This window comes from Vidua chalybeata, chromosome 6, assembly GCF_026979565.1.
Source record: "Vidua chalybeata isolate OUT-0048 chromosome 6, bVidCha1 merged haplotype, whole genome shotgun sequence".
NCBI lineage: Eukaryota > Metazoa > Chordata > Aves > Passeriformes > Viduidae > Vidua > Vidua chalybeata.
The window spans coordinates 29,629,233-29,653,523 of NC_071535.1; the positions used below are offsets into that span (position 1 = coordinate 29,629,233).

Consider the following 24,291-nt stretch of genomic DNA (forward strand, 5'->3'; position numbering starts at 1 on the left):
ATAATTTGCTGAATCTGCTTGAGATGTTGAGTCCCAGGCAGCTTCCTCTCCACAGAGCCATTTGCTTGCCCCCCCCCCCCCCCCCCATCCCCAGCAAGATGGGAGGTACAGTAGGTAGAGCAAACATAAACATGAGAGAACTCTTGGGCTGAGGTAAGGACACTTTAGCAGGTGAAGATAATAAAACTAGCAATCCTTCATCTCCTCCCACCAGCAGACTGATGCCCAGCCAGCCTCTGGGGAATAGCCACCTTGGAAGACCAAGTTCTGAAATTTTTTTGGTTGAGCATGGTGTCATATGGCCTGGAATATCCCCTTGACTGCCTCTTGCCCCACCCAGTCTATTCACTGAGGTGCTGACTGGGAAAAAGCCTTGAACACCTTTAAAATGTGCAACATCAGCATGTTAGCCACAAATCCAAAACACAGCATCATAGAAGCTCTTATGAAGACCCAGGAAGACCCTGCACACCATTCAATAGCAACAGGAATGCTTTTCCAGGTCCTGCATAACCACAGCAAAGAGGGAAGGGAGGGAATTGCCCACAGGGAAGGGCTTTCAGTATTTAAGTTTGACTAGTTTCTGAGATTCGAGTTTTCTGACTTTTACAGAGCTTACATTGATGAGACAAATTAAAATATCATCCCTGGAAAAGACCAAGATCTAGAGTAGCTACTTAGTATTGAATATCAAACTACTTGTTGGAAGCAGTAAATTGGGAGGGATGTTTGTGGTCTGAAAGAGATTAACCTGCTACAGTTTCAGGAAGGATGAATAGTTAACAAGACTGTTTATGTAGGTTGAGGTGGTAATATGGCTCTTCTTTCAGTCCTGATCAACAGGATTACCTCATCCAAAGGAGAATAAAAAACCTTTGAAGGTGATGAAATCCTGAAATTCTATCCTTTATTGTGGGAATTTAAAGGGTCCTACATGTAATTTGGACTACAGTTTAATAGGGAAGTTTCCTGAGTGAAAGTTGCACCTTGATCACTTTTCAGCCAAAATGACATTCGTCCCTCTATAATGAGGCAGTGACAACAGATACTTGCTTCATTACTCTGTTAATGGCTTTCACACTCATCACACATCAGACTTTTGACCAGAGGTTGTGGCCTAAGCAAACAGTGGATGCCTATATACACTCTTGCACTCTTAGCACAAAAGTGACAGGCTCAAAACAGAATTAATGTTTTCAGCAAAGGAGATGAAAAATCACTCGAAACCAGTCTTATAAGGGAATTGCTGCAGGGGAAGATCAGTCAGCCTGCATGAACCAGGCTGTTTACCACCCTGAATAACCTGACATGCATTTCTTCACTCTGTCTGCCTGAAAAACAACATTCAAATGCATGGATGTATTACCTGTAAATGGCAAATAAGCTAGTGTAAATCAGTTCATGGAAATCACAGAGTTATGCTGACTTATACCAGTTGAGGATTTGATGGTATCTGTAGATATCTCCACAAATGATCACAGAAGAAATGCTCTCCTTATTTTCTATTGTTCATATTTTTTATATTCTACAAGTTAAATTCATGCGTACTCTTTAGACTATTATGCAATCATATGATTTTTATACATGTATATTCCATTTCTAAAAGTGGTTTTAGTTAAAGTCATGTTCTTTTAGTTGACTATACTAATTTTTAAACATTTTTAAGGCTCTGCTAATGTTACAAATAGAGTGTTATAATCTTTTAAGAAAAAGTTAAAGTGGCAAACCTTTCGCCTCTCATTCTTGTCCAGTGTCAAATGGCAGACTATTTCCAAGGACCTCTGGATTTCCACTATCTGGATTTGAACTGTGTTAAATATTCTCATTACAGTTGCTTCAAATGAATAGAAAAGCTTTGCCTAATCTGAACACAGGGGAAATGAAATACACTAGGCACGAGATAAAAGACACACTAGCACTGTGCAATTTAATGCACTGTGTGTTCTGAACATGGGCCATAAAAGAAGCCTGGGTTTATATATCAAACTGTGGAAAATTCAAAATAGCATCTAGTCGTAAAATAGATGTTATGAACCTGAGGGGACAAAAAAGGGGAAACAGAAACATGAGTATTCTTCCTATTGAATTTTTGATAGGCATAGGTACTGGATGTCAGCAATGGTTTTCAAAAATATTTATTTTTCTTCTAGTGCTATTACAAATTATATTAGTTAACCTATGTGAGATTTTACTGCAATGTAAATGTAGCAGTGTCCTAATCTGTCATTTTACCTTTATAATGCTTGTTTACTTCAACTACTCATATTTTGACTATTTTGTTTAAGAAACTGGTAAAAGGAGACCAATTAAGTTAATACTGCCTATAATATTATCTGTAGGACCCAGAATTTACAACAATTTTTGGAAATCTAACAATTGCATTAAATAAAGATATTAACCAATATATATAATAAATTAGACAAAAAAGTGTACCTGAATATTACTGGCTTAGAAACATCTGTTCAAAATGGTGAAAAATATGTATCTTCTCACAGAAATCTGGGAAGGTTTTTTAATATTCCATTTTAAGTTTTATAGTCATTTTCTCTATAGGTAAAAGAGGATCTTAAACCTTTATCCAGTCCTTTGCAGCAAGAAAAATATTCAACTTCCACTATTTGCGCATAAGCTACTTCTGTTGTACTTAGGATAAAGTGTTAGAGAATGCATGAATTTTATTTAAATTCATGACAGTCTGTATACTTCAAATAGCACAGGAAAGTCTGAACAATGCACAGACTGCTGTTACAGATGCATGATGCCATTCTAAATGACTGCCATGAAAACATACTAATTATGAAACAACTGCAGGAAACAACTGCATGTAGCTAGACAGATTCTTGTTCATGATTTAACTTGTTTATAACTTGGGACCTGTGCATAATTTGTAAGGCAAAGTGGAAAGATACAGGAAAGCACCAATGATATTTACAGGAGTGTCAAAGAAGGTACGATGCAGGGGCTCCCTGGAAGGGGCCAGTGCCCTAGATGACTGCTGTTAGATGTTTTTAAAAAAAATCCTAGTTTGGGTGTACTTACATCTTTTGAAATCTAAACAGTTTTTAAATCTGGTCCAAAAGGTTTTAATTTAGATTTTAAAATTTGGCATCAAGCTACCCAAGTGCTAAAATAAGTGTGGAATCCATTCACAATATATATCAGATAAAACACTGTGAATCTTTTTTCCATCACTTCTGCATTGCACACTATTAAGATACACATTGTCAACAATCTGACTGGCATTCCTGACAGAATGAAAGTCAACTGCAGCACTCTTTGCTGGATTTGAAACAATCATGGGATCACAGCCGCTCATCCTGAATTCTCACCATAAAAAAAAGAAAGCTTCTGTCAGAAAAAGATGGGCTGGTGAACTTTTAAAGTTTGCAGAATGTTTGCTCAGAAAATTATTGGTGGGAGAGTACCAGACAGCTAATGTCCAAATGGAAGCAGTGTTATAAAAGTGAAAGGATATATTTTTTTATGTCATGGGAAGTATTTCACCAAGTAGATTTTTCATTACTGAGGACGGAAAATACACTGGCAGCTGCGTATTATGATAACTAAAGGGGAACTGATCTATAATATCAGATTTTAAGAAAAAATATAATGACCTTAGTGCTATTAATACATCTTGCAATTACATTAAATATTATCTTTCTATGCAACTCAGTCTTCTAATCTTAAAAATATATATTGTTTTCACTGTCTCAAAATCTCCCTTCAGCAATGTTTTGGGTTCACTTACAAACACAACCAATTCTAAACTTTCTGTTGATAACAAAACATTGTGCACTAAATACACTAAAGTACTTCCCTATAAATTTTTTTTCTTTTTATAACAAAGGAATCAGAGATAACTTTTCAGAAAGTTCTGGAAAATCTGCCCCCAAATTTTGTATATATTTCATCCAACCAAAATAACTGAAACTAATCTTTAGCATTCAGACATTTTATAAAAAAATTTATTTCAAAAGCAGCAAATGGCCTCAAAATTTTTCAGCTAGGAACTTAATTTTCTCTTATCTCACAAAAAGAATTAATTCACAGTACTTTTCCATAGAATATACAACTAAATAACAACAGTCTAAATGAGTATTTATTACACAGTTTATCAGAATTTATATATTTTATTAACCTAGCCATACCAAGTCTTGCTGGGGATTAGTGAGATGTAAAAAAAAAAAAAAAAAACACAGCAGTTAAGCAAGCTGGAATGCCTGAAATCTTGAGACAGCACAGCATGTTTCTTCTTTGTATTGGTGAGGATAATAAAAGGAAGCAAAAAACAAGCATTCAGAGGTATGTAATTATAAAAAAATGTAATTATGATCTTGCCATCTCAGTTAGCCTAGGGGAATCTGTTGTATAGACAGAAGTACAATGCACCACTTGAAACAGTCTAACAAAATACTACAGGGATGTCTCTGCACAGAAAGGCCATGGGTAGGGGAAGGAGAAGTTAAGGTGTAGACTCAGCTCCCAGCTAAATATATTAGGAGTACTGTGTAAATGGTACAACTCAAGCCCTACTGAATAAAGTGCATTTACAAAGTAAATTATTAAAATTTTTCAGGCACAGTCACTGTTATATCATTATACAATAATTATTTGGAATATTTCCATCTATCAATAATGCCATCTGTCCCACCCAATACAAATGGACTACAACCCATCTGGCTTACTTTTTTCTATTGATTACTCTGCTGAATGAGTTAGCAAAACCGCTTATAAAATCATCATATTACATGACACTGTCATTAAAAGATGTGAAGTAAAGAAAAACACAAGATGAGACTTAATTGGAAAACTGTCAGTCCTTCTTCCAGAAAGTTTTAGCAATGGTATAAGCTTCTTTCTTTTTTTTTTGGCCACTTAAAAAAGCACCAAGAAGACACAAAGCCCAAAAACCTCCTAAATGCTAACTACTGGATTAGTCCGAAATTGTTCTAGCACACAACTGCTACTAGGTCTGCTAGAGAAGGTCCCTCAATTTATCTCCTCAAGAGTCAGAATGTCCCTAAGTATGCTTGGCAATCACAAAGAAACTGTGGAAGGAATGTAACTTAAAAATAGAGTGGAGGAAAGCTGATAATGGCTGGCACTTGTATTTCCTAATTCCAATAAGTCTTCCTAGGTTTTGGGTTTGATTATTTGTTTGCGTAATTGTCTTTATGCTATTTTTGCAGCCTCTTTTTTTTTTTTTTTTTCTTTTGATTTTAACCACTGCTTCCCTTAATTATATTTTAATTTCTCCAGCAACAAAAATGCAGTTTTATGCACCTACAGAATTAAATGCTAACTTCAGCTCCTTCACTCTAGATCTCAATTTTTACAATACCTTTTAAGTTTCAACAAAGGAAATCCCTTTTGTGTACATTCAAAATGTCAATCCAAAGATCCTTAGCCCAGTGATTTAGATGATGTTCTTCTGAGTGGGACTTCTGGTGGGACTGCTTTCTTGTCCTTCCCTCCTCACTATTTTTTTCCTTTCTACTAACTTACATCCCTGCACCAGATTTCTGTTTCCTCTGTCACCCTGAATGGCTTTTCCAATGATGCTGCAACCCAAAGGGACACATGAAGGAAGAAGAGAGAAGAACAGGGGCTGGATTCCAGCTCTAAGGACACAACCCTTGATGACTGTAGGTAACTGGAGCTCAGGGAGGCTCAGGGGGTTATACTGTAGGGTTGAAGCTGCAGGAATGATGCTGGGAGCACAGATACTGAGCTGCCATAAGGGGTGAGGGAAATCTGGATGATGGCAGTAGGAAGGAGTTGTGTAAGAAGGAATGATGCTTGAATAAGGAAGGGACCAGAGGCTGGGTGACTGAAACCACTTAGACGTTGCTAGGGGGTCCAGCCTGCTTTCTGTTACTGTTTGCTCCCTCTCTTACAGTCCCCTCCCATTCTCACTAGAACACTTCTTTGTTAATAATATATGAAATGTTTCCTCTGGAAAAAAATAGATTATTCCTAAATATACTTTTAATAATTTATTTAAATTAAAAAAAATTAAATCTATTTAAATATAATTGATCTTTCTCTTTGTAACTCAGGAAGTTCCTAAAAGACAATTGTCACTAGCAATATTACAAGAAGTCTACTAAAGTCCAGCTGTGTCTGACCCTGTGGCCTTATCTCAAGTCAAGCTTTGAGCAACTGCATGTCCACATCCAGCTCTTAGAAGTAAATATTTTGTGCTATATAAACATATCCAGAAAACAATTCTCATACTTCTCTTTATATTATGTACTGTTAGGTCCAATTTTTTGGTGTCTTATACAATTTATATAATCTTTTTGTGCTTTACTTACTACTGCCATCAAACATGTAGAAGGATTTAAGGGAAGTTGCCGGACAGTATTATTTATGTTGAAGATATTTGCCAGGTATCACCACAAGACAGAATGCTAAATTTCTCATGCTCTAAAGAAAAACAGCTTTGGCAGTTCTGATGCATATGATTTAGTCACCATTTTAAATACAATTATCCTAATTTGCCATCGCTTTGCTACTAAATACAGCACATTCAACGACCAGAAATACAGTCCAAATCCCATATTTAAAGCATAATTAATTCTATGTTTTATGATGTATAACTTACAAAAAACGAGTTCTGAGCTGAACTATTTTATTTCCATAAACTCCTTTTTTTCATGGATGACAGAAGGAGAACAATTTCAACTGAGAAACCATTTGTTCTTATTAAGCAATCTGTAGGTTGCTACTGGTTCAGGCCTTTGGTCACTGCTTAAAATAAAGAATAATAAAATACTTTTGGTCTGGCTGACTTAGTTCACTTGGTGAAAACAGACTATTATGTCATGTCATGGTATGCAACAGAACTGTCTGTAGCAGCACTGGAATACCAAAACCTGAACAAAATCACACAGGTAAGGAATATGCCATCAGAGTAAGGCTACCATATTCTGTCTTCCACATAGAAAGGCAGTATCTTACAGGATCTGGAAGGCTGCTCTGAAATAAAAACTGCATTACTTGTTTTCACTGATACTATGGAATAACTGAGACAGAAGTACAACTGAGGAACAATTTATCATTTTTCAATACCAAATCTCTATTTTCATTAACAGTACAACTGTATTTTCAGGGCAGGGTGATTCCCCCCTCTATTCCCTTGTAACAGAACTATTTGATAAGTATTTTTCTCTGCTTTGCTTTGTATATAAACCCCTACTAATAAAAAAAATATACATATTCTGAGGACAAAAATTAATTCCTCTTTCTGAACCTCCTAGTGACAAAATTAAAGAAGCAAGAACATGCAGCTGTTAATAACATCTCACTCCCATTTATATTTAGTTTTTTTCCAATGTGTTTTTAGATGGTGTTGCAGCACACATTATCTAATATTTTTTTTCTTTCTGATAGTGTCATTACTGAATTATGATCTGATAAGGACAGCATAAGACTGATCAATATCCTACAGGATTGCCTGATTGCAGGATTTAAAAAAAAAAAAAAAAAATTCTTAAAGATTCCTGGGACATGGAACAGATATTACTGATAGCTCAAAAGTAAGCAACTTCATCAATGTTTTTCAGGTAGCTAAAACAAAACTTTTAAAAATGCAAGTTCTGCCTAGTCATCTTAGTAAGTGGAAGAAATAAAGAACTTGATAAAGACTAGCTGGTATACATAATAACTGTGGAAGACCTAAAAGATTGTATATGGAAAAAGGATAAGTTTTAAAGAACTGGCAAACACCGCCAATTTGTCTTCCAATCTTCTACATTGCAAATCAGAAAGCAGAGAAGGTTTGTGGTCATGGTATGTTACTAATAGGTCACAAAACAAAAATGGAAATTTATTTAAATAAAACAAATTGAATTCAGATTCAATACTGGATCTGAATCTGGTCTTGGAGGAGTAATAAACACTGTTTAGGAGTGTTTTTTGTTAGTAAATCAAGTTGACATGCGTAAGCATGTGAGTGAAGTCTATATCTTTACTCAGAAAGACACTTGTGCAGTGCAGAGACTGGAGACAAAGGTAAATAGAAGGAAAGTTTCAGGTGTCTTTTTTCTTCTATGAAAATATTAACATGTTCTATGCTTCTAAGCCTCCAGAAAACATAATAGGCTATATTAAATTATATAGCAATTATGCATTTGGTTTATATGTATTTGGTTTTTATGCACTGGGGAGAAGTTATGTTTTATTTACAAGATTTGTGGCCACTATCTTTTAATACTGTCTGGGGGTTCCATGGCTATTTTAAGAAAAGGGGCACATAAAAATCACATAATAATTCCATTATGGCATCATTATAAATCACTGTGCAAATTATTATGCTGTTAATCAAGGGTTAACCAATAGACAGGCATGTCCAGATGTGGTCTTAGAAGTCCAGCTGAATATAAAGCAATTATGAGCAGTAAATTGCTAAACTCAATTATAACAATATTGTTTGTAAGCAAGTGAGGAAAAAATCCTCAACAGAACAACTGACAAAAAGTTGAAGTAAAATGCCCATTTCTCATAATGCAAAAAATATATGAACAGAAGTAATTCAAACAAGGTATGGTACACATTTTTGTTAGAGAAATTGACTGTTCTTTAAGAGTTCTTTAACACAATGCTTTGGGGAATTAAGACAAAGTTAGTGGTGAATATAACTTTATATTAACCAGTTTTCTTTCTCAATTGTGCACAACCACTTATGACCCAGAACATAACAGCTCTATCGAATCTTTACTTGAACCCCTCTGAAATGCACTGCGAAAATTCTGATAGAGACTTAGAAAGTAAAAAAAGACAACCCAGAAAGAAGAAAATGGATAGGGCAGCTACCTTTTTGCATTCTCCTAATTTCTTCTGCCACATGGAGCGAGCAATAGAAATGCTCTTGCTGTCAGTTACGTAGCAGGTGGCTGTGATGATGTGGTGGAGTGCAGTCTTCTGGTTCATGGCTTGCAGCACTCGCCCAACGTGACGGAGGGAAAGGCTGGCCTCTGCGTGTATGCCACCCCTAACCAGCTGCATCGTGCAGGGTACCAGAGCAATCTGTCCAGCACAGTAGAGAACATCACCAACCTAGGAGAGAACCAGATCAAGTACATAAGACTCTGGGAGTTTACAGAAGACAAGAGAAGCACCTTTCTCTCTTCCAGCTGGTTTCTTTCAATAGTACTATAGTAAAAATGCAGCGGACCCCGATTCAGGGAAGAAATGATGATGTCTGGCTCCAGATCAGAAGGCTGAAGGATAGCTTTATTAAAACTACACTATATTACATTAATATACAATTTAAAGAGATACTGTACTATTCTACATACTTACTTCTTACTTACCTATCTAACTTAAACTCATGACTGTCTGCGGAGAGTCTGAGACACAGCTGGATCTGATTGGTCATTGAACCCAAACAACCTTCACCAGAATCCAATCAAGCAATCACTTCAGGTAAACAATCTCCATACCACATTCCACATGGGGAAAACCAAGGAGCAGAGATAAAGATTGTTTTCTCTTCTCTGTGTGCTTCTCCAAAAAATCCTGGGAGACAGAATTACGTCTCTCTGTCCAGAGAATGTGAATGTCACACAGTACTTTTCTTTGCCATCATTTGTTACAAACAGAGCAAACACGCCAGACTAAAGATAATGCATGGATGTATGTGTCAGTTTAAAACAATAATCTCATGTGGACTGATACAGCTGCTGGATCACACTGATACCCCAACATGGTTAAATATGCTCTTGTTTTCTTTTCTTTTGAGTGATGATGTACATTATCTTCAATGCTATTTTTTAATCTTCTATGTCTTAAGCTTTGTTTTATACAAAACCATATAAGAAGTTATCAGTACACATCTGTAATATCTTTTGTAAACTAATTTAAAAATACTGTAAAAATATATTAGCAGAACACCTAAATGACTGTGTATGAACAAAAAGTGATGTTATTCTACCGGAAGGTAAAAGCAAACTGCAGATTGAAAATAAAATGCTGAAGAATGCTACTTCAACAAAGAGATGGGTCGCCTTTTGAAAATGGACTTTAATGGATGGCCAGATTTACCACTGCAATGCAGATATTTTGGGCTTATTTTCCAAAATCTTCCCAGCAACACTCTGAAGACCTACTTTTTTTAACAGCAGCCAGCAAAGGAAACAATTATTCTTATTATTCAGACATCTCAAAATTTTTTTTATAAAATCTTAATGTAAATATCAAAACTTTTCATCGTCTTATGCTGCACTTCTCTAGAACGTCTGTGCATATCCTAATCAGTGAAACGGTAAATTTTATTCACTATCAAAAGAAAACTAAGTATAGAAGTGGGAAGTAAGGTGGGCGTAAGCAGCTTTGAAGTCAGCACAGGAAGAATTTTGCTAGGAGTAATGACAGAGAAAATGGACTGTGGAAGGGATCTTTCTGAAGAATTTTGCAGAACTTACTGTATAAACTGTAAAATTTCCTCAGAATTAAGAATAATTAAAAAAGAAATCTGTGTCCTAGAAGACATGGCAATCAAACCATGTGACAGACCCATATGCAACTCCAAATCTGTCCTCCTAACTGTCTGTGTCTCACAAAAGACTCACACATGTAACTATTGGAAGAGTATCTTATACAATTTGGCATACAAGTTCTATGATTAGCAGCTGAAGAGGGGGAGGAGGCAGAGAGGAAACAATATATCAACTGACACACATCAGCTATTTAAATGGTTTAAAATACCTGAAATATTGTTTGATAATGCTATATATAATCCTGAATTTGGAAAAAAATATATGAAAACAATATTTTGGTTTATAGGAACAAATGGTCTTTTTTTTTTTTTTTTACAGTGCTATTTTAAAATATGTGCCACTGAACAAGGGAGTCCAGCCAGCTACCAAGTGGCATACTGACAAGATGAGAAACAAATTCAGAAAGATATGATTCAGAGGGGCACAGGTTTGTTTTTAAAGCAAACCATCCATTTTCACCTCTGCAAAGTGAAATCCATGCATTAGTCAAAAACTCCAATGCAGGTAGTTTATACTTCTACAGGAAAAGAAAAAAAAAAATCACACTGATGGTATTTCTTCCTTTTTATCCCCTGTTGAGCTGCTGGTTTTCCATGCATCGCCCATGTTAATTATTAGGTAGACAGAAGAGCTGTTCAACCAGTTCACTTCCCCTATTCTTGAACAGATTGTTTGAGACATAATATGAATACTAATTAACGATAAAATATCTGTCAGTGTTTTGAAATACAGACCAAGATAGCACTTTCTTAAAGTATCCTGGACAGTTCTGATACAATTAGCCCCACTGGTCATAAGCAAGGTCATAAAAAAATCTCGGAAGGATTTGAGCAAAATTGGCACCACTTTTGGCTAAGATTCAGTGGGAATTTTGCAGTTTTTTAAAGACCAATTGAAAAAATCCCTCTGTTCCTAACATACTTGTTTGTATCTTAAGATGCAATTAATCGAAAAACAATGTTTCCAACAAGTCACCATGTTATGGAAGGGTGGAAGCAAGGGGAAAAGAGGGGAAAAGGATAAAAAAATGGCCACAGATTTGCAGCAACTGTATTTCAGGGGGACATAATTTAGAATAAGGGAAGGAGGAGGGGTATCTCTCTTCTCTTTCCCAGTGACTCAGTCATGAAAAGCAAGCATAAATAATCAGCAAGGACGAAGCAGCAAACCAGTACAAACACTGTTTTAGCAGATTTCAAGACGTTGTCTTTGGAATGTTTGAAGCATTATACAGAAAATTGTTAGCAGAATAAAAGGCATTTAAAACAGGGAAGTCATCATACTATCTTGTTCACAGTACTGAAATCTTACAAGAGGAACTGTCACAATGTATGGTGTCAGTACTTGTGTTGTGAAAGCGTTCTGCAAAACCCTGCTAGAACCTTGCAACAGTTTATCTTTTTGGAGCACTTACGAGGATAACAGAAGATCTTTCAGGGTGTAGATTCACAATGTATCCAGTCTGGCTGACTTGCATTGTACAGGAAACTCAGCATAGAAACAAAACTACAATATAAAGGATCTATATTAATCCTTAGAGGATCCATATGTATACAGTGGATGTCTCACTGGTAATTTAATTTTCATTGCAGACCATACACATATTTGCAGTGTTAAAATTTAAATAAAGACTTGAACCAAAGACAATCCTGAAAATTCAAGCTTCATACTGCTGAGATGCTCACTTGTACAAGTTTATTTCCAATATTGTTTCACAGCAGTAAGTAGGTTATAAATGGGGCCTCATGCGATTCCACGTTTCTATCCTTTTAATTTTCATTTGTATCATTGCGAGTTAAATGAAAGGTGAGTCCTTATAAGTTAACACAATAGTTTAGCAGCTGTTTTGCTCAGTCAGCACAACTGTAACTAATCAGGGGAGTTCAGTGGACAATCAGAACCTCAGAGGATGCAATACATGCTCTCACAGATAGAAGGCTAACAGATTATTTGAGAATTACTACTTTTCACGGTGTAGCTGTCTTGCAGGGATAAGTATAATTTAGACCTAGAGCAGGCTTATACCAATAGAAAGCTGTATAGTAGCTTTTTTCTCAAAGGTGCTTTCACTTATTAAAAAACAGAAGGAAAGGAGCAATCAGAAGAACTGACTCGGTGCCACTTGGAACTGTTCTATACCATGAAGTAGTTTTTACCAGTATCCTAAGTTACCAAAAGGACAGAACATATCTCATATATATATGTATGTATATATGTATCAGAAAAAGAAACCATGAGAAAATGAGACTTAATTGACTGATGTCTAACTTAAGCTGCTAATTAGAAAGGAAAAGCTGCAACTATTGTTGCCTAGAAAGAAACAGAAGTGACAGGATACCTACAGATATGCACTCAGTTTTTATTAAAGGCCAAGAGCAACTATGGAAAGTTTATGAAACTGTTCCTGCTGATATTATTAAACCTTGTGAGTGATTAACTGACAATATAAAACTTGCTGGAGACTTCTAACAGAGGGATCTCAAACATTCACCCACAGACACTTCAGCAAATGCTAATAGTTGCGCCACAAATGCATCTTTCTTGGAAGGAAGGAGTCAATATGCAATCAGGCAAATCTTTGTTATGAATGCAGTTTGGTGTCTGAGTGACTGCTGCCCTTTAACAGGTCAGGGTGCACAAAAGGTTCAGTGACCCCCTGACCTAACAGTGACACGACCCACCATTAGGCTGAGTCAATGTAAATAAGCAGAACTGACAACACACTAATAGGTTGCCTCTGGTCAGCCACGGGTACCTCTGACCTTAATGAAGACCTAAATCAATTAATACTCCAGGCAATAAAGACCTCTGGCTGATTAAGTTAGATAGAAATAATCTTTTCTAACGGGATTAAAGCTGCAAGGTGGTGAACTTTTTATTCAATATATGATAATCCTTTCTTCCTAGGGCCCTCTTGTTTTAGATAATGATGGTAAAATTGCTTTTTGCAATGTGACATCTTTTATTCAACTACTAGTAAGAATAAACTTTTTAAAGGCATGGTTTAGACAACAGTAATTGAAAAGCTTGAAGTTCATACTATGAAAACAAATTGTATCTGACTAACATGATTCTAATACACCCAACCTTCAATATAATTAATGTTTTTCTTGAACTGTTACAAATTTATAGTCTGAAAATTCCAGGAATGAGTTCATAACACATAGTTGATATGTGTTGATAGTTGATACGGGCTTCCTTCTGAGAAAAAATGTGTATCAGTAGCTTTATCAGTAGCTAAAGGATGAAGGATATATTCCTAACTACTACTACTACAACTACTAGTACTACCTTTTTATTACCTTCGACTAAATATTTTTATTATTACCTTTGACTAAAATTTTTTCAATTTCTCAGACTCCACATATAGCTTAGTCAAATTAGTTTGCACATCATACTCAAAACTTCAGAACTTCCCTTTAGATATTTTTTTTTTCCTAGATAGGTCAAAAAACCCAATAACAATCAATACGATATTATGGCCATTGTATTGAACTAGCTGTAACATTCCCACAGTTTTAAAGGTTTTATAATCCAGTTTTTAGATGCTGTGAGCCAATTTTGTTAGTTCTAATTTTTGGAAGGATGTTTCAATATGTATCTGATCACCTGAGCTACAAGACTCAAAACATTCATCATTTTGTATTGTTCTTCACAATTAAAATTTATTTTATCAATGTGTGTTTAAAATTTTTCTCTTTGAATTTATATATTTGGGGGTTGAAAATTCATAGAACATTTTTTTTAACAAGAAGTGACCAAGTACTGCAATTTCATGAATGCTATCCTAGAGTGTATTTTTATTTTTCTCTGCAGTTTAGGAAAATTAAGATACATCATCCCACAAAGCCATATTTGACTTTGAACACATTGTCGTAATGCCATCAACACACCTAAACTTTTGTGTATTTTCTAATTTAAATTACACCAAGGAGAAGTATCATGTCACACAGTACAGAAACACCTAGCAGCACAAAATCTGGCAGTCCTTTAAACTCAACAGTGCATCTGAAGAAGCCACAATACTGTTATGAATACTAAACTAAGATAAGGAGTATCTCCTAATCATAGTTGATACTTCCCAATTATAAACACCTCTGCAATCCTCTAAAAATAAAATACCTCAAAATGAGCCTTTTGACAGTACTGTGCTTACAGCAGGCAATCTCATCTAATGCATTCCTGAAGGTCTGTAGTGCCCTGAAGATTAACAAAATGCTAAAGGTACAGACTTGAGAGGGACAATCAGGTGAAAAACTTAAGAGAAGGTAAAATCAAAGTATTAGCTTGAAAATGTATTTTAAAAACTGTTCTATCACAGAAAATTGTAATAGTTGTGTACATATTTTTGGCAATGTGTTGGTTATATTTAAATCTTGATCAATGTCAAATCAATTTTATTCTGCTCTACAACTGACAGAAATAAACCCACCACATTTCTGTTTTACAGAAGAGAGAGATTCAAAAACTTAAATTTTCACAAAGAAAACCCACCTCAAAAAAGTGTCATTCATATTCCAAGGGATTATTAGACATAAATCAAAAATAAATGCAGCTTTTAAGGTCAGAACCTGTAGTTATAAACATCTAGAAAGATTCCAATAAAGTAGATGAGAAAGGCTTGCCATCTAATACAACCATGTGGGCATGACAGACAACTAGTCTGAAATCCTCTCCATGATTCTTGTTTTAATCAACTTGGAATCTTCAATAGAGAGAGAGAGAGAGAGGAAATGAACAAAATGGGAGCAAAAATAGTCTTTACTTAATTCACATATTTTGACCCGTGTGCTGTGCTAGTGCCCAGGGTACATACTGTTCCTTCCTGGAAAATTACAATAGACAGCTTAAAGACTTAATTGCCATAGAGGATAAACTGTTCTCCACATTCTGCAGGGCTCTTTTCCCTAAATATAAAAAGAGCAGTCTCCCTATTTTAAAATGAGCAAGCTAACAAGAGTATTAATCTTTGATGCATTTCTTCCTTGGGACAGTGGAATTCTAGTCTTCATGACTATTAATCTGCCACCTTTTACAAAGCCTATCATTCCTCTCAAGCTTTTGAAAAAAATCACAAGTTCTCACAGAAGCACATTAGCAAATCTGCCAACTGTGAAAAATTGCAGAACACTTAGCTTTATGAACATACCTTATCTAAAAGATGGAGTAAAACCTCCAAACTGATTAACACTTCCTCATTTATTATTCATGTCACTTCAAATAAAGATGCCAAACAAAACGAATTTTTAAAAAATGTACTCAGATGAGTCTATTCCTAAAAATTGGGGTTGGGATTGGGAACGAACCCCTAAAATTGGTATTTACTAGAAAAACTAAAGGCCTTGTCAGGGTCCAAACAAACAAGGTAGAAAAGACTAGTATCTAACAGTGTAAAGTGAGAGAAATGACTCAATGTGGACATGAACTCTTGAGCAATAGATACCACATTTTTAGAAAATGCATATTATGTCTGCTGCAGGTGATTGTGTTTTTTAGTGAATTATATATGCAGAGATAAGGGAGGACAATGTTCATAATTAATATGGATTCTTAAAATATCCGAAAAGGCATATCTGGAAATAATTTTTTAACTATCCTAAATATAAATGCTGTTAACTAGTTGATAGTCTGTGAGAAGAGAGTAATGAAAATGCCAATGTAACTGAAGTGGGGTGCCGTAGGGATTGGTATTAGGCTTGATTTTGTTTAACATCTTCATTAAATCAGTGAAAGAAGGGATTACCAGCATGATAATGAAACCCACAGAGGATACTAAATTGGAATGTGCATCAGTAGAAATAATAAAAATGGACACAGGTTTGAAATAAAGGCAGCAAATAAGAAAATGAGACAGCTTAGGAAAAATGAAAACTCATGCCAGAACATATGGCAAAAATATTCTGAAATACAGATATTCAGAACAAGGGAAAAAACTTGACTGAAGAACTGCTGAACAGTTTATATTAAAAAATAACTGCTCTTTACTAGAAGCACATTCAGTATAGGACAAAAGAACTTGCAGTCTCTGTTCCCATGTCACTGATCTAATCAAAGAGTAAAATTTGTTCAAATTCCCCAAACTGGTATCATAACCTTTACAAAAAGTATGATATGATTTCCATATTTCAAAGGGAAGTCTGTAAAAGTTCAGGTGATATCAAATCTTCAGATGATTCTTCAGAGCTAACTCTTTTTTTCAAGAGTTTCCAGATTTCTTCAACAGCACTGTTTTTCACTCAGAATAGCAGCATTCAAATTATGATAAGCATCTTAATCTGCCAGGGTAAAGATATAAAATTAACCCCCCTCTGTTTTTACCCTCCTCTGCTAAACAGAAAATGTCTACAACTTACATGAGGTTACCTAAGCATTTATTTGGGGTTCCCACACAGTTAATTTGTGGTTTTACTATTTAGTCCTAAATTCATTTTCATAACAAAAGGTTTATAAAATATCACCAGAGAAAGATGTAGCTGGCATATTCACAAGACAATCCTCCCTCCTCCATTTCTACATTTTTCCTCTGCTCTTCTCTACAGTTTCTCTACAGTTCTGGGGAACTGGATAGCACATAAGGGAGAGAGGTTATAGAATAACTGTATCCATACACATAATATCTAAAGGAAGATAAAGACAAAAGATTAAGTGAGGTGATTTCCTTAACTACTTATACGTGTTTATATTACAGACTTTGTCTCTTCTATTTTTATCTCTTAGAAAGGGATCTCATGACCTCCTTCCCACATTAACTGAAGCATCTACTGATAATTTCCACTTACAGTAAACTAAATCACCAGTTCAACTACCACTGCAGTGATAAAGTAGTCCAAGGAAGCACAATTGAAATGTCTAGATTTCTGTTTCTATTAACAATAAGGGTGGTACTGCTTAAGGCTGCACTCTGTTGTGGAATTCAGCATCCAAGGAGAATCAAGACTGCAGTCATAAAATCCTATAAAGAGTGAGTTGTTTTTTTTTTCCCTTTCCTACCTGTCTACAATCCTTATTCATGCCAACTGTCAAATAGCTTAATGTGATTATAAACAGAAGAGGGACAGATAGGCAGAGAAAATACTCTGTACTGAAAAGTGAAAGCTGTTCATCACACGACAGTAATTCACAGTGTATGAAACACATTAACACCGTGACATTCTATTCTTACAGAAAAGATTTTGTTCCCAGCCTTCACTTGTCTTAATATTCTTAATTGAAACATACTGTTCATGATTGTCACTGGCTACTTTAAGAGGGTTTGTGATAACTGGGAGATGAGAAAGAAGCACTTGCATAAAACCAAGAACTGATAACTGAATACAAGTTAACTGTAACTACAGTAAGCTAAAAGTAATAGTTCTTATTGTAGCCATAGAGAGTGGTTTTGTTTTTATTTTTGCTTTTACCCAGCCTCTAAGTATACCTACTCTCACATGGATTTTACTTACATCTATGACTACCTAAGCAATAACCAACACTAAATGTATGACAAAGATTACTTAGTGCAGAAGTCCAATTTATAATATGTATAACCACCATTTCCCAGTGGAAATGGAAGGAGACTTGTTTGTGCAGCTAGATGTACCTGTACAATATATACAACAATAATGCATATAAAATATAACCTACATGACATACAGTATTTATCACAATCCTCTGCTTATTTATTCATATTTCAGTGATAATGCTTCCTTAAATAGCAAATATCTTTCTCTAGGGATACATCTTTCAATGCAAATTTGCAAGTCAATTTCTGATTATACTTAGAGAAACTGAAGCTTTCAACAAAGATCTACATATATACTTAATATTCTTTTATTTGTTGCATGCTTAAATACTGATGTTTTAGCAGAATTGCAGTGTGGACAATATCCTTAAATAAAGTAACATTAAATTCCTAACCATGCAGTGAGGTAGAGTTTACTATGGAGCTTTCAGTGGGCAGACACTCACTTAGATTGGCATCACTTCAAGGAAATAATTTACCTATTGATAAAGTGCATTTTAAAATTACATTTAAAAATTAAATACCTGTAACAAATTTCAATTCTGATTCATAATTAGACTATAACTGTATTGTAATTATATTCTGTTCAGTAATACATATTCATCTGGATATGGAGTTACTATCTTGCATTATACCTTTTTTTATTTTTGGGGTAGTTTTTAATTTTTGTGTACATTCAACTTGTTCCTTTTAGTACTCATTTTCATGGAATTTTCTAAGTGGCTTAAAAGGATAAAAGTTGAGAACTGGAAACTGTAGTATACTGACAGTATATTAGTAAGTACAAAGTTATTAATAAAATACGTATCTTATGTGCCATTCAAGCTGCAGCCATGTTTCTATCCATCTTATATATCACTAAGTGATGTCAAGAACCAGTGCCTGCAAATTTACTATGTGCTTAGCTTAGCCCTTTTGTTTGCATTATTAATAAAAGTAGTTATAATTGCAGAGGCAAGCCCTCTGATATAGAAAAATAGGTAAAAAGCCAAGTGTTGAAACAAAAAGGGGCTAAATAAGAGGAAAGGAGGGGCAGACTGCAGCAAAGAATAATCCAGCAATTAGGTTAATCAACTGCAATATTGCTGAGACCCAGGTTCAAATCCCTTCGTTAGTATTTTCCTTTTGCCTGAAAATGACACTGCTGTTGTGACAATGGGCACTCCAGGAAGCACATCTCTTAATATCTTCTACTGGAACTGTTCTGATTTGTTTAAGTAATCAATGATCTTGGATAATACAGGATGGCATGATCCTGCTCTATGATGAAAGGTATCAGTTATGATGTGCAAAATCTTTATAATGAACATTAAATCAAAACTGGCACATGATTGATTAGGATTTCTATCTTGATAGTCTAACATTATCCAAAAAGGAAATGACAAACACTCCAAACTGCTGAGGTGGTCATTGTTACCTTACAGTTTTTTAAATGATAAACATTTAACACTACGAAAGACACTTAAAATAAGCCTCACACTACACAACTTTCAGGCAGATAATTCTGTATTAACAGAGTTTTTTGTGAAATATTTAGGCTACTTCAAAACATGCAAGATGACAAAATAAAAACCATGTTGGGGAGGGAGATTTTATCACATTTTTGAAAATAAAATAAAAATGCTTGCACAAGCCTAATGTGAACATGAGATGGGATCAGGAGTCTCTCTTGGATGTATAACAGTTAGAACTTAAGCACAGAAATCATGTATTAGAAACAATATCAATGACATTATTATCAGAAAAGTTTTCAATTTTAATTTAGTTTTAAAAATAATCAAGAGATATCTCTTCAAAAACAGTGGCTGTATCAAAGTCTACAAATTATGCTGAGAACAGTTTAAGTATCTAATATTACATTTTGAGCTAAGGGAAATTATAGGTATGTTACTGAAAACATAACCTTGTATGACAATGAAAATGTCTACTATTTTGCTTGTTCAGCCCAACAGAATCAGCTTCTAATTATCAGCTAAACAGTGCGCAGTATTTGAAAAGTATGCAAAAATGCCAAAATTTTCAGTGATGGAAACTGTCTCCTATAAATTTTACATTCTATTTATATGACATAAAGATTGAAGTTGTCTGACTTGACCGCTCATCTACCAGTTTTAAGGTATATTTTAGGATTTTATGAAAAGACTGGGTTTTGTTGTTAAAAAAAGTTTGGCTTAAGTTCAATCAGCACAAAGGATTTGTTACCAAGTCCAGTGAGGCATAGTTAACACACAGCATCTTTCAGTGAGTGATTCCAGAGTTCACGTTTGGCAGTGTAACTGCTCACAGCATTTGACTCCAAACCTCAGAGCTTCTGACATTCAGATCTCAATGAGTTAACTTACATAGCTCTCCAACAAAAACCAATTATATATTTTTGCAGAAAAACTATCACATGGTGATAGTGAATAATTAAATGTTCAAACCAAAGAAAAAGGAACTGTTTCTGTGATGTATGTTTTGAACTTCTAATAGGTAGTCTGATTCTTCATAAAAATAGCTGTGTTACAATCAGGAAGGGCACTAATGGGGAATGGAGAAGGGTATAAAAGAATAATGCCTGTAATATGAAGAAAGGTGGAGAAAAAGAGTTATTCCAACTGTTATTTTTATGTCTTGATTTTAATGCTAACTAAATGTCATAGATGTTTATGTAAAGGAATGTTTTTCACTGTATACACTGGCCTTGTAAGGTGATGTAATGCTTTAATTTTATGCAAACTTCAGTAAAAGCAGAAATTGCACCTTGCAGGATGAGGCTCTGTATGCAGAACAAGATAATAGTGAAATTCAGATTAAATATGCCATTTAAAACATCATTAGAGAACAATAAATCAGCCCAACACCTTCCCAACACAGGAAATTGAGAGTTAACCAGTGTACCCAATTTTAATTTTCTTTTAAAGGAGGAATAAATCTGCTACAGGGAGCTGCTTTGATAGACCTTTGAAGGTCTTCAAAACTCTTGCTAATATGTTATTCTCTCAAAAATATTCCCATAATTCTGCTGTCTCCCATAATTCCTTGCCTCGAGATTCATCTGTCAACTTTGATGCATCTTTTAAAGTACCCCTCCAAGCCTAAAAACCATGACTACAGACCACAGAAGAGAACTCTTTGCTTTGAAACTATCTGATCAATCAGAAGATCATTTACCTGCAAGCATTATTTGGTGAAGCTAAAGCGGCACATCAACCAGCAGCATCTGAAGGCTGAGGCAGCAAAACGTCAACAACAAATTGTCATTGGCATTCCATTTATGAACCTTCAAACAGCATCAGATCTTTTCCATGGGAAACCAGATCAGGTCAGACTGGAGCTGAATATTTCTTAACAAGCTAACCATCAAAAGAACTTACGTTTTGAATAAAAAGGCTATCATTTGTTGATTTGAATATCAAAGGGATCCACTGCAAACTCCCAGTCTAGAAAAACCTCCCTAAGCTACACCAGACAGGTGTTTAATAATCTATTATTAAGGCACTATTTTAGGTTACTCAGAATCATAAAAAATAGCTGTAACTGTGAAGCTGCAAATGGGACTGCACAAAGAAATGAATGCTATTAACATACTATTAACAATTCAAAAGAATGAGTTGACATACCAATCAAACTTGTTAATTGACTGTCAATGGCCTGTCCCTGAATATACAACATGACTGCATTATATATTTCAAATGCTGACAGGAAGACAGTTTCATTTGCATTAACTTCATAAACTGATCAACAACCAAACTGCCACATACATTTATAATGGGAAGCTGAATCATTTCAATATTCATGCAGCTCTGTAATTGTAAATTAGGTGCTGGCAAACAATACAATACTGTACATACTCTAAAATATCCTAAATTTCTCTGACCTACTTTCTTTTTTATTCTAAAAGAGCAGTGGAAAAAAGTTGTCTCTTACGGGGATGATTATTACTTTAATTTATGGTTGATGCCTTAGGCAAAATTTGTTTGCAACCTAGTTTGCAACCATTGTTTTTAACTCTAGATGGATAACTGGTCCACAATATATGTGGCACACAAGGTGATGTAAAATTTTTCTTGCTTTGGTTATGTGAAGTGTAAATATCATTAAAATACAGAGTAAATTTGTAAAAAACCACAGTGAATGAAAATATGTACAATTTCCTTGCTATGACACAAAGCAGATGACAGCAGTGAAACCACTGAAACTTTCTAATTAGACATTGAAACATGTAATTTAAAGTGGAAAGTACTGTTCTTGCACATCCTTCCCTGTGTCCTAGAATTTGCTGCCCTCAGAGGTCCTGTCTATATAAGGTATGTTTCCTAAAAATATCTCATAGTTACACCCATTCAGTTTCATTGGGATTGACAGTGATAGTAGCTGAAATGGCTGTGATAGTGCTGCCATTTTAGCCAAATGGTTAGTCAGACATACTCTGAGATAAGTCACAAATCATAGGAGTTGAGAGCAAAAGTGCTTTTGGCGCTTCCATATTTCTGCACATATTTATCCAGCAGAAATGACCAAGGGCTGATAATAGGAAGAAAATGACACAAAGAACTCCCAATAAAAGGCATAGGCAAACATTCTTCATTTTTCTGGTTAATATAGAATCCTGCAATACATAATAGCTTGCACTTCTGCTTGCTGAAAAATACAGTTCTATCTAAACTAATAGAGAAGCCTTCAAATCCTATCATTAATGACTGCATGCATGAATATCAATTTGTATGCCTTAACCATATAATGAAGATATGAAAGAAGAAATTTGTTTTTATTTGTTCTTGAAGTGCTATTGGCATATTTGTCACTGTTCATATAGAAATAGTAATATCTCAGTCACTTTGAGAATCGGAGAAATAAAGCTAAACAGAAATGTCGTAAATGAGGATTAAGTCATGTGGGTCTGAAAGTGTTCCACTGAAAGCTAAGTAGTAATTGATCAAAAGTTCCATAACTGTCAGGTCAGTCACGTTCCCTCTATATCTGTATGACCTGGAGGTAGTATAAGTTTTAAACATATAAACTGTAAATGCACATTGTCTTCTTTTCCCCTCTTTTATTACTACTATTTTCACCCTGCCAATCCAACAGTCACTTCCCTGGTTTTAAAGTTATTGCAAGAAAGAGCCAAGCACTACACACCAGCATAACCATACAGACATGATATAAATCTGCAGTCATGGCAATCTTCTCCTGCATTTCCTTTCAGATAAACAGTATCAGAGGACAATTTCTCTGCTACCTAGGTGAGCTACTATATTTTAGATTTTATTATTTGTAAGACTGAGAAGCAAAAAATATTCACATTTATTGTTCTAGCAACTGCAATTGAAGAGTAGAAAGACTAACAAATGGAAATATAAAATCTTTAGAAAAACTGAATATAGGAGCCACTGGGGTGATGGCAGTCCCAAATCATCCTAACTGGTAATCATGAAAGATTACTTATACTACAAACTAGATATTAGCTTTGATATTTTCCCTGAAGTATAAGCTGAGAAACTGTCATACTGAATAACATCACATGATGGGTACTGCTAAGTTCTTACACTGACAAAACAAGGATCATTAAAGCTTCAACATTCTTTCAGATAATCAATGTAATATAAGCAGTATGTGATTAAAAACACTTAAGACATGAAAAGCATCAAGGTAAAGAACAGCTTATTACTCAAAGGATGTAGCATCTATAAATCCAGCCACATTTGAAGGAGCTGGTCATTTATTACTGCTGCTAATAGTAATACACAACTACAGTGGATTCAGTAATTCATGCTCCAAGATTTATAAACTTTGATCATAAAATATATACATATACACAGCTAAAATACATGCACATATAACTGTAACAGAAATGGTGTGATGCATGTTCATGTTTCAAAAAAACACTTGATTAATTCTAAGCTACAGTTTGTCTGCAATGCTTCAAAATTTACATTTGAAATAGTGACATTCTAATTTACTCAAATAAACATTTTCAATGAAATTTTCATCGTATTAGCTGAAATCTTTGAGACCCTAAATAGCCTGCGGCCAGCATAGCTTTTGTAGGTGGGATAAAAACTCCTGTTTTTGGGAAGAATACAACTTTCTATTATGCAGATGAAGTCTCATCCATGTGGGAAATAGTGCTTTCTTGAAGATCAGTATGAGACTAGAAAACTAATTTGGACACAAAACTTGATTATTACAGAACTCATGATCATTATCTTTTAATTGGATGGCAGGCTCCTCAAATTTAGCTGTCTGTAAAAAGCTAACAGAACATTGTGGACATTTTGTAGGACAAAAAGGCTTTAGTCAAACAAA

General features: G+C 34.9%; 1 protein-coding gene across 3 annotated transcripts in view; it reads right to left on the minus strand.

Annotated features, from left to right (window-relative positions):
* The window catches only part of DPH6 (diphthamine biosynthesis 6), a 199,018-nt gene that overhangs the window by 54,022 nt on the left and 120,705 nt on the right, over positions 1-24,291 (minus strand). For all 3 annotated transcript variants that reach the window (XM_053945920.1, XM_053945921.1, XM_053945919.1), the window contains one exon: positions 8,818-9,060. In XM_053945920.1, the coding sequence (XP_053801895.1) occupies positions 8,818-9,060 (243 nt within the window). The remainder of the gene's footprint in view (positions 1-8,817; positions 9,061-24,291) is intronic.